This window comes from Oncorhynchus kisutch, linkage group LG4 (genome assembly GCF_002021735.2).
Source record: "Oncorhynchus kisutch isolate 150728-3 linkage group LG4, Okis_V2, whole genome shotgun sequence".
NCBI lineage: Eukaryota > Metazoa > Chordata > Actinopteri > Salmoniformes > Salmonidae > Oncorhynchus > Oncorhynchus kisutch.
This window is the reverse complement of record NC_034177.2, coordinates 58,768,493-58,787,638: the sequence shown is the minus strand read 5'-3', so window position 1 is coordinate 58,787,638 and position 19,146 is coordinate 58,768,493. Positions and strand designations below refer to the sequence as shown.

General features: G+C 43.4%; 1 protein-coding gene across 2 annotated transcripts in view; it reads left to right on the top strand.

The window, feature by feature from the left end:
- Nucleotides 1–19,146, top strand: part of LOC109889748 (anthrax toxin receptor 1) — a 52,493-nt gene that overhangs the window by 21,596 nt on the left and 11,751 nt on the right. For both annotated transcript variants that reach the window (XM_020481410.2, XM_020481412.2), the window contains exons 12-17: nucleotides 8,816–8,894; nucleotides 9,921–10,016; nucleotides 10,170–10,208; nucleotides 10,421–10,519; nucleotides 10,720–10,887; nucleotides 17,178–17,258. In XM_020481410.2, coding sequence (XP_020336999.2) covers nucleotides 8,816–8,894; nucleotides 9,921–10,016; nucleotides 10,170–10,208; nucleotides 10,421–10,519; nucleotides 10,720–10,887; nucleotides 17,178–17,258 — 562 coding nt within the window. The remainder of the gene's footprint in view (nucleotides 1–8,815; nucleotides 8,895–9,920; nucleotides 10,017–10,169; nucleotides 10,209–10,420; nucleotides 10,520–10,719; nucleotides 10,888–17,177; nucleotides 17,259–19,146) is intronic.

Below are 19,146 nucleotides of genomic sequence, written 5' to 3'. Positions count from 1 at the left end.
CTGCAGCATTGAAAGTCCCAAAGAGCACAGTGGCCTCCATAATTCTTAAATGGAAGAAGTTTGGAACCACCAAGACTTTTCATAGAGCTGGCCGCCCGGCCAAACTGAGCAATTGGGGGAGAAGGGCCTTGTTCAGGGAGGTGACTAAGAACCCAATGGTCACTATGACAGAGCTCCAAAGTTCCTATGTGGAGATGGGAGAACCTTCCAGAAGGACAACCATCTCTACAGCACTCCACCAATCAGGACTTTATGGTAGAGTGGCCAGACAGATGCCACTCCTCAGTAAAAGGCACATCACAGCCCACTTGGAGTTAGCTAAAAGGCACATAAAGGACTCTCAGACCTCAGATCTGATGAAACCAAGATTGAACTCTTTGGCCTGTATGCCAAGCGTCACATCTGGAGTAAACCTGGCACCGTTCATCACCTGGCCAATACCATCCCTAAGGTGAAGCATGGTGGTGGCAGCATCATGCTGTGGGGATATTTTTCAGTGGCAGGGAGACTAGTTAGGATCGATGGAAAGATGAACGGCGCAAAGTACAGAGAGAAACCTGATGAAAACCTGCTCTAGTGTGCTCAGGACATCAGACTGGGGAGGAAGCTTCACCTTCCAACAGGACAATGACCCTAAGCACACAGCCAAGACAATGTAGAAGTGGCTTCATGTCAAGTCTCTGAGTGTCCTTGACTGGCCCAGCCAGAGCCCGGACTTGAACACGATCAAACATCTCTGGAGAGACCTGAAAAATGAAAGAAGCTCCCCAAATACAGGTGTGCTAAGCTTGTAGCGTCATATCCAAGAAGACTCAATACGGAAGTGGTCAGATGTTACGCTACAGGACTGTTTTGCTAGCACAGACTGGAATATGCTTCAGGATTTATCCAATGGCATTGAGGAGTTTACCACCTCAGTCACCGGCTTCGTCAATAACTGCACCGATGGCGTCGTCCCCACAGCGACCGTACGTACGTATCCCAACCAGAAGCCATGGATTACAGGCAACATCCGCACCAAGCTAAAGGCTAAAGCTGCCGCTTTCAAGGAGCGGGACACTAATCCGGACGCTTATAAGAAATCCTGCTATGCCCTTAGACGAACCATCAAACAGGCAAAGCGTCAATACAGGACTGAGATTGAATTCTACTACACCGGCTCTGACGCTCGTCGGATGTGGCAGGGCTTGCAAACTATTACAGACTACAAAGGGAAACCCAGCCGCAAGCTGCCCAGTGACGCGAGTCTACCAGACGAGCTAAATGCCTTTTATGCTCGCTTCGAGGCAAGCAACACTGAAACATGCATGAGAGCACCAGCTGTTTGATCACGCTCTCTTTAGCCAAGGTGAGCAAGACCTTTAAACAGGTCAACATTCACAAAGCCGCGGGGCCAGACGGATTACCAGGAAGTGTACTCAAAGCATGCGCAGACCAACAAAGCAGACCAACAAAGCATGCGCAGACCAGTCTTCACTGACATTTTGAACCTCTCCCTGACTGAGTCTATAATACTAATGTTTCATACAGACCACCATAGTCCCTGTGCCTAAGAAGCGAAGGTAACGTGCCTAAATGATTACCGCCCCAAAGCACTGAAGTTCTTTTAAAGGCTGCTCATGGCTCACATCAACACCATCATACCAGAAACCCTAGACCCACTCCATTTCGCAACAGATCCACAGATGACGCAATCTCAATCGCAATCCACACTGCCCTTTCTCACCTGGACTAAAGGAGCACGTATGTGAGAATGCTGTTCTTTGACTACAGCTCAGTGTTCACCACCATAGTGCCCACAAAGCTCATCACTAAGCTAAGGAGCCTGGGACTGAACATCTCTCTCTGCAACTGGATCCTGGACTTCCTGACTGGCCACCCTCAGGTGGTAAGGGTAGGAAGCAACACATCTGCCATGCTGATACTTAACGCGGGGGCCCCTCAGGGGTGTGTGCTTAGTCCCCTCCTGTACTCCCTGTTCACCGACGACTGCATGGCCAACCATGACTCCAACACCGTCATTAGGTTTGCTGACAACACAAGTAGGCCTGATCACAGACAACGATGAGACAGCCTATAGGGAGGAGGTCAGAGACCTGGCAATGTGGTACCAGGAAAACAACCTCTCCCTCAATATGAAAAAGACAAAGGAGTTGATTGTGGACTACAGGGAAAAGTGGTCTGAACAGGCCTGAAAATGCACCCCTGCCTGGTATGGCAACTGCTCGGCATCTGATCGTAAGGCGCTACAGAGGGTAGTGTGTCTGGCCCAGTACATCACTGGTGCCAAGCTTCCTTTCATACAGGACCTATTTATTAGGGGGTGTCAGAGGAAAGCCTACTTACAAGCCCTTAACCAACAATGCAGTTCAAGAAATAGACTATTCTCTCTGCTATCGCACAGCAATCGGTACCGGAGTGCAAAGTCTATGTCCAAAAGGCTCCTTAAAAGCTTCTATCCCCAAGCCTTAAGGCTATTGAACAATTTCTCAAATGACCACCCGGACTATTTACATTGACCCCCCTTTGTTTTTACACTGCTACTACTCACTGTTTATTATCTATTCATGGTCTCTTTACCCCTACCTACAGTGCCTTGCAAAAGTATTCATCCCCCTTGGTGTTTTTCCTATTTTGTTGCATTACAACCTGTAATTGAAATAGATTTTTATTTACATTTCATGTAATGGACATACACAAAATAGTCCAAATTGGTGAAGTGAAATTAAAAAAAGATCTTGTTTCAAAAAATTTGAGGGGAAAAAAATGGAAAAGTGGTGCATGAATATGTATTCACCCCCTTTGCTATGAAGCCTCTAATTAAGATCTGGTGCAACCAATTACCTTCAGAAGTCACATAATTAGTTAAATAAAGTCCATCTGTGTGCAATCTAAGTGTCACATGATCTGTCACATGATCTCAGTATATATACACCTGTTCTGAAACGAAGTCTGTAACACCACCAAGCAAGTGGCACCATGAAGACCAAGGAGCTCTCCAACAGGTCAGGGAGAAAGTTGTGGAGAAGTACAGATCAGGGTTGGATTGTAAAAAATATGAGTATCTGTCCACAAGACCGTTTTAAGCCGTACACTCCACAGAGCTGGGCTTTACGGAAGAGTGGCCAGAAAAAAAGCCATTGCTTAAAGAAAAATATAAGCAAACACATTTGGTGTTCGCCAAAAGGAATTCTGAAAGAGTCCCCAACATATGGAAGAAGTTACTCTGGTCAGGTTCGACTAAAATTGAGCTTTTGGCCATCAAGGATAACGCTATGTCTTGCACAAACCCTTTCATTACCCCGAGAACACCATCCACACAGTGAAGCATGGTGGTGGCAGCATCACACTGGGATGTTTCATTGATAGGGACTGGGAAACTGGTCAGAATTGAAGAAGTGAGGGAAACCTGTTTCAGTCTTCCAGAGATTTGAGACTGGGACGGAGGTTCATGTTCCAGCAGGACAATGACCCTAAGCATACTGCTGAAGCAAAACTCGAGTGGTTTAAGGGGAAACATTTAAATGTCTTGGAATGTCCTAGTCAAAGCCCGGACCTCAATTCAATTGAGAATCTGTGGTAAGACTTAAAACCTCTTAAGGATCCTCCCCTTTTTTTCTATTTTTGCCTAAAATGACATACCCAAATCTAACTGCCTGTAACTCAGGCCCTGAAGCAAGGATTAGCATATTATTGGTAACATTTGAAAGTAAACACTTTGACGTTTGTGGAAATGTGAAAGGAATGTAGGAGAATATAACACAATAGAACTGGTAAAAGATAATACAAAGAAAAAAACAACCATTCTTTTGTATTTTTTTTGGTTAACTGCTAGCTACTCTTCTTCCGTGACTTAACCCAACGAGAGAAGTGTTTCCCTAAAAGGTGTCTTTGTTTAAACATCTTCTATTGTACAGAATGTGATTAGCTTAACCAATTGATAGTGACAGACTTAGATTACTTCCCAAGCAAAATCAGCCTCAAAGAAATGAAACAATGATATACAGTGCATTAGGAAAGTATTCAGACTCCATTACTTTTTCCACATTTTGTTACGTTAAAAGACATATTCTAAAATTGATTAAAATGTTTTTCCCCCTCATCAAACTACACACAATACCCCATAATGACAAAGCAAAATCAGAGTTTTTGAATTTTTTGCAAAATTGTAAAATAAAAAACTAAAGTATTCATATATTTTCCTCAGTACTTTGTTGAAGCACCTTTTGCACCTTTCAAATTTGATTTGTAATATACACCGAATACAACAGGTGTAAGACCTTTCCGTGAAATGCTTACTTACAAGCCCTTAACCAACAATGCGGCTCAAGAAATAGAGTTAAGAAAATATTAACTAAATAAACTTAAAGTAGAAAATTACATAAGAAAGAAAATGACATAACAATATCAAGGGGTTGAGGTCATTTGTACATGTACACTGGCTTACGAAAGTATTCACCCCCCTTGGCATTTTTCCTATTTTGTTGCTTTACAACCTGGAATTAAGATACATTTTGGGGGAGGGGTTGTATCATTTGATTGACACAACATGCCTACCACTTTGAGAATGCTAAATATTTTTTATTATGAAACAAACAAGAAATAGGACAAAAAAACAGAACTTGAGCGTGCATAACTCCCTAAGTCAATACTTTGTAGAGCCACCTTTTGCAGCAATTACAGCTGCAAGTCTCTTGGGGTGTGTCTCTATAAGCTTAGCACATCTAGCCACTGGGATTTTTTGCCCATTTTTCAAGGCAAACTGCTCCAGCTCATTCAAGCTGGATTGGTTCTGCTGGTGTACAGCAATCTTTAAAAACTTCTTCGGGATCGGTGTCCAGTCCACGGGACGGTTGAGCTAATGTAGGCTAATGCGATTAACATGTTGTAAGTAAGAACATTTCCAAGGACATTGACATATCTGATAATGGCAGAAAGCTTAAATTCTTGTTAATCTAACTGCACTGTCCAATTTACAGTAGCTAATACAGTGAAATAATACCATGCTATTGTTTAAGGAAAGTGATCCATTTTGAACATGAAAAGTTATTCATAAACAAATTAGGCACAACAGAAATATGGAAATGGTTCATTGGATCAGTCTAAAACTTTGCACATACACTGCTGCCATCTACAGGCCAAAATCTAAATTGCACCTGGGATGGAATAATACATTATGGCCTTTCTCTTGCATAAAAATACAAAAGAATGGTTGGTTTTCTCTTTGTATTATCTTTTACCAGATCTATTGTGTTATATTCTACTACATTCCTTTCACACACTTCAAAGTGTTTCCTTTCAAATGATACCAACAATATGCATATCCTTGCTTCCCTGAAGCAATAGGGAAGTTACAGGCAGTTAGATATGGGTATGTCATTTTAGGCTAAAATTTATAAAAAGGGGCGGATCCTTAAGTTATTTAATAGCTTACATTTTTCTGCATCTGTCTGGTGTGGAAAGATAGGCCTAACTTTTTAAAGTACCATGCTCAGTTGCCTAATGATGGCTCAGATTTATTAATTATTTGCAAACAGGGACAGTTTCGTTGCAAACAAGACACACTGATTTGGCATTGGAGAAACGTGACAAGATTAACACATAGGCCTATCTCTCTGTCCATTCTTAGCCTGTAATTTCAGTAATTTGTGTGGTATTAAGTTTCTGGTGATATGTAAAAAAAAATAATAAAAAAATAGGTGGAATTGCATGAACATATTTTAAAAGGCACAATGCTTTTAATATAAAAGAGATCTTTCCACCCCTACTCTTGTCTGCACGGTCTGCAAACCCACAACCTTCTGGCCCGTAGCCCACGTTGACACGTAATGCTTACTGAACAAAGAACTTGTTCTAAAACTGCATATCTAAAACTGTCCAAGAAGCGAGGGTAAACAGTAGACATGTTCTCTTCTATCCACTTTGTTTTCATTATTATTTTGGTTATAGGGGAGGGTCACTTGGGTTTTTTTCAAGCTCTCAGGGAGGGTTTAGGTAAAATATGTTTTGCTGAAGGGAGGGCCATCTATTTGCATTTCAGGGGTCTGATTTTCTCAATGTAACCCTTATTATAAATCATGTTCACTCCCTTAAACCAACTGCTTGTATACTGTTCAGCAAAAACTAGAAGGGTAGAAAGGAGCAGTCAATACCTGGCTGTCAGGTTGGCTCGTGCCCACAACCACACCCACACCCCCCACTCCCTATGGGCATAATTGTGCTGCTTCTCCATTTCTGTGCCCATAATGGTGCCCATGAGTCTCTGTGTTGTTCTATTACTGTTACTGAGTCACCCCATTAGCACATGCTTGACCAACAACACTTGGGGCATGTGAGTAAGAGGAAATCAACTGTGAACAACCCAAGGGCGAGACGATGAGGCCTGTTTTTATGTGTTTACCCTAAAGGTCATCATATTTCTATCTTTCACACTTGTCTGAAAATGCATAATCATAAGGTTATTTTTAAAAACATGATGGTTGATGGTTTGGTTATGTGTCATTAACCATACGGTATGTCAAACTGCACTTATTATACCAAACCCCTCCCCCTTTTGCCCCTCAGAACAGACTCAATTTGTCAGGGCATGGACTCTACAAGGTGTCGAAAGTGTTCCACAGTGATGCTGGCCCATGTTGACTTCAATGTTGTGTCAAGTTGGCTGGATGTCCTTTGGATAGTGGGACCATTCTTGATACACACGGGAAACTGATGAGCGTGAAAAACCCAGCAGCTTTGCAGTTGTTGACACAAACCGGTGCACCTGGCACCTACTACCATACCCCGTTTAAAGGCACTTTAACCTGTCTCCTCCCCTTCATATACACTGTTTGAAGTGGATTTAACAAGTGACATCACTAAGGGATCATAGCTTTCACCTGGATTCACCTGGTCAGTCTATGTCATGGAAAGAGCAGGTGTTTTAATGTTTTGAATACTCAGTGTATATTTGAAATGTTTAAGAGCATTTGAGGGCCCATGAGATGTAAGCCCCCCCACCCACCCACCTACACACACACACACACACACACACACACACACACACACACACACACACACACACACACACACACACACACACACACACACACACACACACACACACACACACACACACACACACACACCCCTCAGCCCTGTCTCATATGATGAAGTCATCATTGCTGCTGTCACGCAAGCATATGGTGACTGGAAACCTTCTGGAAGAAGCTACACAAACACATATACACACACACTCATGGCGGAGGGCTGATTGATGGGTGGTACGATGGCTCTGTCACCAGGGTGCTGATCGCGCTGTGCCCCCTGCCTGCCCAGAGAGAGAAAGAGGGAGAGAGAGAGAGAGAGAGAGAGCAAGAGATAGAGGTACAGAGGCAAAATAAAAGGGGGAAAAGGGAGAGGGAATACATATTTTTCTGTGAGTCTCAGTAGTGATCTCTGGTTTTCTCTGGTTTTCTCTCTCCATTATGTTAGAGAGAGAGGGAGAGGGAGGGGGAGGTCCTAGAAGGGAGTCTGGGGGGATGTACTCCCTCTCTCCTCCCCTCCTCACCTCCCCCTTCTCCCTTTTCCATTTCCTGTCTTTGTCTGCTCCCTCCTTTCTCATCCACCCTCAAATGACCTCAACCCCCCTTCCCCTAGCCTCCCCCTTCCCTTCCCTCCCCTCCCTCAGTCCTAAACCACACTCTCAATGACCCCTCTCTTCTCTTGCCTCCTAAATCATTACAACTCACTTACACACTCTCCTCTCAAATATCAACCCACCAACCTCAAATCACTATTTAGTAGAGGTTTTTTTTGCAACAACCCTACACACACACACACACACACAAACACACATGTACATTCCTCCCCTCTGTATGTGTCTCCACGATCTGTGTTGTAGATAGAAGCACTAACATTAGGGCGGGGAAGTCATTCAGTGGCCTAATGACAACTTTCCACATTGGGACTCTGGAATCAACCCAATGTCCACAGGTCCCATCCTTTTTAAAGACTTGCTGGCAGTCGACAATGCAATCCTAACAAATGTTACTTTGCTACCCTGACCCCGTAAAGACGCATTCCCCAACACGGTAAGCCTTACAGGTCCCATACCGAACCAAAGTCCACAGGGCCAAATGGGATGGCTGTCCGAAAGCAGGTATTAGTGAAAGAGAGCAAGAACAGACAGAGACAGAGACAGGAATGTGTTAATGGCCTAGATCTTATTCACGCTTCAGATTTCTAAAGAAAGCCATGATTATCAAACGTAGATTTGCACCGTAATCCAGTAAACAGCCCCCCGGCATCCACGTATCCCTTGACATGATGCATGTAATGTCGTGCGTTCATGCTACAGCCTCATTTCTACCGTTATCTTCAAAACAGAAACTATTTTCCCATTAGCGAACATGCAATTGTGAAACTTCAGCAAGTATTTTGAGTAAGTATTCTTGGTCCTAGAGTCATGAAATGTTCCGAGTACATTGAGGGGAGTTACTGCTAAAATTGGCAAAGATGTTGTTACAAGTTTTTCATACGACAGCGACGTTATGCAAGTATGCAACGCAATAACTCAATTAACTATGCAAAATGGCGATCCTGCGTGATTGCATAGAGACTCAAATTGTGGTACGCAAGTACGCAGAACAGCCATTGTAAGTAACTAATTGTGTACTTGCATTGTTTACTTACAGTACATAAGGTATATATTAAGCTTAAGTCTGAAAAGAGCATGGATGTGTTTTTTTCAGGGGATTTGGGGGGGGGGAATATGGGTTCTGAAATGTGTGTTGTGAGGGTTGATGGGTAATGTAGTGCTGTGTGTGTGTTGCAGGGTGATCTATCTCCAGGTCAGTATGAATGAAGGACTCTCCTACATCACCAGTTCTGTTCACATCACCACCATCGAATGTGTGAGTACAGCGATGTTCAATATCATGAACAAAGGCTCCAAAAATGACAGAATAATAATAATTGTCTGGGACTTCCTTTGTGGAAGCACCCCATGCTTTCAATATACTTTGTATCCCTTATTTACTCAAGTTTTTCTTTTATTTCGGCAGTTACCTGTAGAATGAAGGGAGAGGTATCGCTCGAGTCGCAACAAAATTAAATATAACTTTGCGAATGACACAGTTTCATGTGCACAACATTGAAAGACCTGCGTCACTATAATAAGAGCTTTTCCAGTTCTAACGGGATGTATTTGAGTATTTCCGTGGCCTTTGTTCACGTGTTTTACGGGCTCCCATACCACACAACGAGGATGAAGAAGGGATTTTTTCTGTTTGGCGTTTCTCAAAAACATTTGAAATCACAAAAAAGGTGACTGGACCCTTCTATAACACACCATTTACATCAAAAATGTTGATTTTGTTGTAAAAAAAAAAAAATACGTATTTGGGGCGGCAGGTAGCCTAGTGGTTAGAGCGTTGGGCCAGTAACCAAAAGATTACTAGATTGAATCCCCGAGCTGACAAGGTAAAAATCTGTTGTTCTGCCCCCTGAACAAGGCAGTTAACCTAGTGTTCCTAGGCCGTCATTGTAAATAAGAATTTGTTCTTATTAACTTACTTGCATAGTTCAAAAAATAAAAAATAAGCACTAAGCAACGTTCTGAAATGGTAAGCAACATTCAGCAACACAATTAACGCAATTAAAAATAATGTTCTTTGGTATAATCTTTTTCTATTTCTGTTCTTCCTGTAGTTTCCTCCTCTTTTTTCCCTCTGCCTATTCTCTGCGGTCTCCTCTGCTCTCTCTGTCATCAGAGGAGGCTGTGGGTATGTTCTCTCCTTCATCTTTTGAGCTGTCTGTAGTCACACCAGAATTGTACCGTAATCCAGTAAATAACCCCCCTTCAATCTCATCTCAGTCTAACTCCAAACAAGATACCATATTGGTTTGCAATTACACCTTTGCTGTGTCTCTCTGTGCAGTTTGATGGGACCCTCCTGCTGATCTCATTGCTAGTGCTGACACTTTTGTTGGGCTTGCTGTTCATGTGGTGGTTCTGGCCCCTCTGCTGCACCTTGGTAAGACTAGCTCTTGTGTCTTCATTCAGTAGAGTCAGGGGTATTACTATGGGAATTGTAGTTATTTTGCGTATAGAGAGGGAGGATGTTTTGTTGTGTTTAATGTATCTTCGTCCTGATTTACTTGTTCAATGTGAATGGTTCTCTCTCCAGGTCATTAAAGAGCCCCCACCACCTCCTCCCCCAGAGCCAGTAAGTCACACACATAGATATTCTAAAATTCTGTTTTCCTGATGTTGCTAGGATGCAAATGTCCATTCTAGTGTTATATTTAATTGTGTGGTCACCCAAGGAAACTCCTCTACATGTCTGAATGGTTACACAGCTCCACTCCCATACTCATATTTATACAAATAAAACCTTTAATTTAAACCTCAACTCCTAACTAACTCTTCCCATGTCAGGAGTCTGATGATGAAGATGGTATGCCCAAAATGCGATGGCCCACAGTGGACGCATCCTACTACGGAGGGAGAGGGGTGGGGGGCATCAAACGCATGGAGGTATACCTTCAAGCACGCACACACACGCACGCGCACACACGCACACACGAATTATAGCAGTGCCGACCCTGTGCGGAAATGGATATCAGATCATATAGAATTGTATGAAAGGAATTCCTGTCTTTTGTGTGTGTGTGTGTGTGTGTGTGTGGGGGGGGGTGTGTGGGTGTGTGTGTGTGTGTGTGTGTGTGTGTGTGTAGGTGCGGTGGGGGGATAAAGGCTCTACAGAGGAAGGGGCTAAGCTAGACAAGCCTAAGAATGCAGTGGTGAAGATGCCTGAACAGGAGTATGAAGCGTACCAACCCAAACCACGCACACCCAAGCCCTGGAAACCTCCTCAGGACAGAAGGTGGTACACACCTATACAGGTAACACACAAACATAGAACATTGCTAGCTCATTCGGGTTTCAAAACACAATACCCCATAATGGCAAAGCGAAACACCATTTTTTTTTTATGTGTTGCAAATTTATTACAAATAAAATACAGAAATACCTTATTTACATAAGTATTCAGACCCTTTGATATGAGAGTTGAAATTGAGCTCAGGTGCATCCTGTTTCCATTGATCATCCTTGAGATGTTTCTACAACTTGATTGGAGTCCACCTGTGGTAAATTCAATTGATTGGACATGACTTGGCACACACCTGTCTAAATAAGGTCCCACAGTTGACAGTGCATGTCAGAGTAAAACCAAGCCATGAAGTTGAAGGAATTTCCCGTAGAGCTCCGGTCGAAGCACAGATCTGGGAAGGGTTCCAAACATTTCTGCAGTATTTAAGGTCCCCAAGAACACAGTGACCTCCATCATTCTTAAATGGAAGAAGTTTGGAACCACCAAGATCTTTCTAGAGCTGGCCGCCCGGCCAAACTGAACAATCGGGGCAGAAGGGCATTGGTCAGGGAGGTGACCAAGAACCTGATGGTCACTCTGTAAGAGCTCCAGATTTCCTCTGTGGAGATGGTAGAATCTTCCAGAAGGACAACCATCTCTGCAGCACTCCAACAATTAGGACTTTATGGTAGAGTAGCCAGATGGAAGCCACTCTTCAGTAAAAGGCACATGACAGCCTGCTTGCAATTTGCTAAAAGGCACCTAAAGGATTCTCAGACCATGAGAAACAAGATCTGATCTGGTCTGATGAAACCAAGAGTGAACTTTTAGGCCTGAATACCAAGCGTCACGTCTGGAGGAAGCATGGCACCAACCCTACGGTGAAGCATGGTGGTGGCAGCATCATGCTGTGGGGATGTTTTTCTTTGGCAGAGACTGGGAGACTAGTCAGGATCGAGGGAAACATGAACGGAGCAAAGTACAGAGGCGAACCTTAATGAAAACCTGCTCCAGAGCGCTCAGGACCTCAGACTGAGGTGAACGTTCACCTTCCAACAGGACAACGACCCTAAGCACACAGCCAAGACAATGCAAGAGTGGCTTTGGGACAGTTTCTGAATGTCCTTGAGTGGCCCAGCCAGTGCCCGGACTTGAACCCGATCGAACATCTCTGGAGAGCCGTGAAAATATCTGTCCAGCGACACTTCCCATCCAACTTTACAGAAATTGAGAGAATCTGCAGAGAATGGGAGAATCTCCCCAAATACAGGTGTGCCAAGCTTGTAGCGTCATTCCCAATAAGACTCGAGGCTGTAATCACAACCAAAGGTGTTTTAAAAAAGTACTGAGTAAAGGGATACAGGGATACATGAATACATGAATACATATGCAAATGTGATATCTTCATTTCTTCAATCTTCTCTCTTAACTCCTCTTTTTTTATTCACTCTCTTATTCCTCCTCTTCCTCCCCAGCTAACAATGTTTTTGTAATGTTATGTTACCCAAATGTTTGAGTTTCCAGTTTTCCATTAGTTAGGGGAACATTCCATCTTTGTTAACAAAAACCTTCAGAGAATTTATTTTGCATTATTTGGTGTTAAAGTTAGGGGAACATTCCCTTAAGGTCAAGCATAACTTATATATATATATATATATATACATAGTTACAATGTTCTCAGAATATTTAGTGCCTTAAGAAAGTATTCACACCCCTTGACTTTTTACACATTTTGCTTTGATACAAGATGGGATTCCAATTGATTTAATTCCATTTTTGTCCACAATCTACACAAAATCCTCTGTAATGTGAAAGTGGAAGATAAATTTAAAAATTTGCAAAACATTCCTACAAATACAGTATATCTTGATTACATAAGTTTTCAACACCCTGAGTCAATACATGTTAGAATCACCTTTGGCAGCGATTACAGCTGTAAGTCTTTCTGGGTAAGTCTCTAAGAGCTTTGCACACCTGGATTGTACAATATTTGCACATTATTCTTTTCAAAATTATTAAAGCTCTGTCAAATTGGTTGTTGAAAATTGCTAGACATCCATTTTCAAGTCTGGCCATAGACGATTTAAGACGATTTAAGTCAAAACTGTAACTAGGTCCACTCAGGAACAATCAACATCTTCAACTCCAGTGTGTAGTTGGCCTTATGTTTTAGGTTATTGTCCGGCTGAAAGGTGAATTTGTCTCCCGGTTAAAATCTAACCTGTCTGGTAAAAATAGTTATAAATTGCTGAGGTGTAGTCACTTTTGAGGACACAAGCTCAAGTACACAGTACAAATATTACCTGAAAATATGAAATATTTAATTATGTATTTCCTATTCAATTAAATTGTATGAATGAGGCTTAATAGGATTTATATGCTTTCTAAATATGGTGTACGGTGTTTCTTCCGACACATTGGTGTGGCTGGCTTCCAGGTTAAGCGGGCATTGTGTCAAGAAACAGTGTGGCATGGTGGGGGTCATGTGTCGGAGGACTCAGGGCTCTCGACCTTGTTTCCTCCGACACAATGGTGCAGCTGGCTTCTGGGTTAAGCGAGCGGTGTGTCAAGAAGCAGAGCGGTTCTCGAACTTTGCCTCTCACGAGTCCGTACGGGAGTTGCAGCGATCAAATCAAATCAAATCAAATTTATTTATATAGCCCTTCGTACATCAGCTGATATCTCAAAGTGCTGTACAGAAACCCAGCCTAAAACCCCAAACAGCAAGCAATGCAGGTGTAGAAGCACGGTGGCTAGGAAAAACTCCCTAGAAAGGCCAATACCTAGGAAGAAACCTAGAGAGGAACCAGGCTATGTGGGGTGGCCAGTCCTCTTCTGGCTGTGCCGGGTGGAGATTATAACAGAACATGGTCAAGATGTTCAATGTTCATAAATGACCAGCATGGTCGAATAATAATAAGGCAGAACAGTTGAAACTAGAGCAGCAGCACAGTCAGGTGGAAGTTGAAACTGGAGCAGCAGCATGGCCAGGTAGACTGGGGCCAGCAAGGAGTCATCATGTCAGGTAGTCCTGGGGCATGGTCCTAGGGCTCAGGTCAGTTGAAACTGGAACAGCAGCATGGCCAGGTGGACTGGGGACAGCAAGGAGTCATCATGTCAGGTAGTCCTGGCGATGGGACAAGACTGTAACTACCAATTGGATACCATGAAATTAGGGGGAAAAGGTCTATCGCTTAATGCAAGCTATTTGGTATCAGAACCATGCATGTCCCCTAAACAGGGGACTTTACATCTAAGAGGTTTTAAGTCTTTATGCAACGTGGATGTGAAGGGTTAGACGTGTTAGACAGCAGCCGGCTTTCTTCAGCTTCAGATCTGAATATCAAACAGAAGTTGTCATACCTACTGGAAGAGTCATATGCTTTACCTTCTTCATATACAGTACCTTATGTCATGTGGTATCTTGGTCTGCATGGTTGGCGCTGATGAGAATAGCCAGTAGAATGTTCAGTATTGAACATTTTGTTCGATGGTATCTGTCTGCTGGTTCCACACACTCTGTTTCTGCTTCTGACCTTGTGACACTTTCAAGCCACTGGCTTTATATCTTATCCCCCCTCACTTATCTTACTCCTTTATGTTGCAATGCTGGTGGCCTCTTGATCCATATCTACTCATCTCTTTTTCTCCAGGCTTTTTTTTTATCAAGCCTGACGTACTTATCCATCCATCTTTCCTTCCTACTGCAGCTTCCTTTCTGTTGCAATTCTAGCCTCTGACAATTTAAACTTCTTCCACATAAAAAATGCAACTTCTTCCAGCATAAAAAATGCAACTTTTAGATAGCTGCATGAGTCAAACACACAAGGAACTTTATACATTTTGTAGTTAGAGGTTCAAGCATTAAAGTTACAAGAAACTATGGCTTTTTCATTTTGTGACAAAACTTAAATTACCTCAAAATCAAATTTGGTGTTGATTGGTCAAGCTGATCCGGTGAAAAATATGTTTAAAGACCTGTGTTGATTGACAGTTTGCTGTTCCAATCAGAGGGCAGAGTGTTTGTTTCACTAGTCGATGTTGCATGTTTTTTTGCGAGGGCAATACTGCAGCTACTCTCTTTGGCTGTGTGGAGAGTTTAGTTTAGAAGGATCCCCATTAGCTACTGCACATGCAGCAGCTACTCTTCCTGGGGTCCACATAAAATGTACAAATGCATGACAAAGTACAGAACAGTTACTGTATATGGATGAACAATGACTGAGCGTCATAGGCAAGACGAAATAGATGGTATAAAATACAGTATATACATATGGGATGAGTAATGCAAGACATGTAAACATCATTATTAAAGAGGCATTAATAAAGTGACTAGTGATCCATTTGTTAGAGTGGCCAATGATTTCAACACAGAGGCAGCAGTGATGGCTGTTTAACAGTATGATGGCCTTGAGATAGAAGCTATTTTCCTGTGACATAGGGTGCTGTAGGTGTCCTGGAGTGCAGGTACTTTGCCCCCGGTGACGCATTGTGCAGACCACACCACCCTCTGGAGAGCCCTGTGGTTGTGGGCGGTGCAGTTGTCATACCAGGCGGTGATACAGCCCGACAGGATGCTCTCAATTGTGCAACTGTAAAAGCTTTTGAGGGTTTTAGATGACAAGCCAAATTTCCTCAGCCTCCTGAGTTCGAAGCGGCGCTGTTGCGCCTTCTTCACCACACCTTCTTCACCAAACCTTCTTCACCAAACCTTCCACCTTCTCCTCTGCGGTCCCGTCGATGTGGATATGTGCGTGCTCCCTCTGCTGTCCATGATCAGCTCCTTTGTTTTGTTGACATTTGTCGACATTGAGTAAGAGATTATTTTCCTGGCACCACACTCGTCATTGTTGGTGATCAAGCCTACTACTGTTGTGTCGTCTGTCAAATTGATGATCAAGTTGGAAGCGTACATGGCCACGCAGTCATGGGTGAACAGGGAGTACAGAAGGGGGCTGAACACGCACCCTTGTGGGGCCCCACTGTTGAAGATCTACCTTCACCACCTGGGGCGGACGTCAGGAAGTCCAGGGCCCAATTGCACAGCGCGAGGTTGAGACCCAGGGCCTCAAGGTTAATGATGAGCTTGGATGGTACTATGGTGTTGAATGCTGAGCTGTAGTCAATGAACAGCATTCTTACATAGGTATTCCTCTTGTCCAGATGGGATAGGGCAGTGTGTAGTGTGATGGCGATTGCATTGTCTGTGGACCTATTGGTACGGTATGCAAATTGCAGTGGGTCTAGGGTGACAGTTAAGGTGGAGGTGATATGATCCTTGACTAGTCTCTCAAAGCACTTCATGATGAGTGAAGTGCAGAAATGAGTGCTATGTGGCGATAGTCATTTAGATCAGTTACTTTCTTCTTGGGGACAGGAACAATAGTTGCCATCTTGAAGCATGTGGGGACAGCAGACTGGGATAGGGAGAGATTGAATATGTCCGTAAACACACCAGCCAGCTGGTCTGCGCATGCTCTGAGGACGCGGCTAGGGATGCCGTATGGCCCGGCAGCCTTGCAAGGGTTAACACGTTTAAATGTCTTATTGTATTATCCTCAAAGCGGGCAAAGAAGGTGTTATGTTTGTCTGGAAGACATCGGTGTCCGTGGCTGGTTTTCTTTTTGTAGTCTGGGATTGTCTGTAGACCCTGCCACATACGCCTCGTGTCTGAGCTGTTGAATTGCGACTCCACTTTGTACCTATACTGACATTTCGATTGTTTACTTGCCTTGCGGAGGGAATAACTACACTGTTTGTATTCGGCCATATTCCCAGTCTCCTTTGCATGGTTAAATGCAGTGGTTCATGCTTTCAGTTTTGTGTGAAATCTGCCATCTATCCACAGTTTCTGGTTAGGGTAGATTTTAATAGTCGCAGTGGGTACAACATCTCCTATACACTTCTTGATAAACTCAGTCACCGTATCAGTGTTTTCCTCTATGTTATTCTCAGATGCTACCCGGAACATATCCCAGTCCGCGTGATCAAAACAATCTTGAAGCGTGGATTCCGATTGGTCAGACTAGCGTTGAATAGTCCTTGTCATGGGTACATCCTGTTTGAGTTTCTGCCTATAGGAGGGGAGAAGCAAAATGGTGTCATGGTCAGATTTGCTGAAAGGAGGGCGGGGGAGGGCCTTGTATGCATCGCAGAAGTTAGAGTAGCAGGGATCCAGTGTTTTGCCAGCCCGGGTAGTATTCACCAAGATAAATAAAGAATTAATAGAGCACCATAGAAAAGCTTCTTTTTTTACCCCCAGCTTTTAATATGATCCCCTGATGGAACCTTCTTCTTCCACTCCCCTTTCTCTATCCGCAGGGGAAGTTGGATGCTCTGCGGGCTCTGTGTCGTCGAGGATATGATCAGGTGTCCCTGATGAGACCTCAGCCTGGAGACAAGGTGAGACTGTTACTATTCACACACAGGCACACACACACAGGGAGCCCCCTATAGAGTCTGGTTCCTCTAAAGCGCTCTTCTGGGTCATTTGTGTGTGTTCCAGTGATCCTTTTCAATGAAGCATCTGCACTCTCTGTACCATAGAAATGGCAGGTGCTAGTGAAACAATCACAGTACTATACTATTAGTCACTGGTAGCTCCCATAGTACAGCTATCGGCCTCACACACACACACACACACACACAGATGGATGTTTCTATATAAACGATGTGAATAAGCTGCTGAAATCTGTCTCTTACTGACACACACATGTGCACACATACTTTCTGAATGAACCGCCAATAACACTCTTTCTGTCCTACACACACAAAGCTACTATTGTTCAAACACAGGGAGAGTTATGTACTGATACTGACCGGGAGTTGATGGAGTTTCCAGCTTTGTGTAGGAGTCCTCTGCTACTCTCCTGAGAGAAACTGCGAGCTCAGATACAGTAGTTTGCCTAAAAAGAGGTTTAAAAAAGGATCAGGCAGAGATGATGTCATTTAACATGACAGTGAGTACAGATAGGAGCCACCTTTCCAGTAGTCTCTGTTTCATTCACTGGGAAGAAAATATGTTTTGGGATGTGACAGGGTCAGGTTTACTTCATGACTGCTATTGTTTGTGTTATGTTGGTGTTATTGTTGTGCAAAGAAGGGGAGGGGAGAGACAGAGAGAGACCACCCGCCCTCTCTATCTCTCTTCCTTTTCAATGAGAATCTTCTTCACATTACTCCTCTCTTTCATCCTCTTTCTCTTCTTCTCCCTCTGTCTCTCTCCTTCTCTGTCCTTCTCTCTCACTATCTCTATTTCCATCTTTCTCTCATTCTCCCTCTCAGTGCTCTTTGTTTTTATATCTCTGTACCCTTATCCTGTCTTTCACACCTTCTTGACTGGGTGAATGGGTTAGGGTTAGAGGGGAGAGAGGTTAGAGGTGCCTTTAACAGAACCTTGGTGGTCTGATTTAACACCTTATTAAACAGTGAGGCCCTAAATTCGCACACTCACACATGCATACATGTGCACACATGCACAAACACACATCGATAGGTCCTAAAGTCACACACACACACACAAAACACAGAGCGAGAGGCCCTAAAGTCACACAGGGGACATTACACAGCCCATTGAGAAGGAGTCCCATTGTTGAGTTGAGAGGGGAAAAGAGAGTGTAGCAACAGTAGATTGATGTGGGCAGCCTGGTTGGTTCTGACTGCGGTGGTCTGGTCGTGAAAAGGGAAGCAGCAGAAGAGCAGACCTACACCAGAGACAGCATATGGACACAATGAGAACACAAGCTCATGAATATCAGAGAGAGAGAGGGAGGAGGGAATCCCCTCCATATGCTGCTGTAAACCAGCGTGGCGAGCCGGGTGTATTGTAACCAATGTGGTTTGGGGTAGGGGAGAGTTGTGTCTCAGGTGCTTATTGCCAACATTCTCTCACTGTAGAATTATATAGGTTTTTGCACTTTTCTCCAAACATCAAATTTCAAATTGTTTTTGACATCCGGGGTTGACTCCTGCTCAGCATTGTTCAGTTTCTCCAAACTTCAAATATCGAAGTTGCTCCAAATGTCAAATTTCTAAGTTAAAGGGGAAGTTCACCCAAAACCACTTCTGGCCACTTTATAACATTTGCCTGGCAGTACCCCAGACAGTTTTCAGGTCCATTGTTTAATATAAAAATGCAGAATTTCCAAAAGTACTTCAAATGCATTCAAAACTATGTGTATTTATTGTTACATGAACAGCGATTGATGTCTCGGCACTGAATTGCCAAATGAATGTTGTTATTTTTATGTAAAAAGTGTAAAAAAAACATAGTCCTACTTCATGCTAGTGC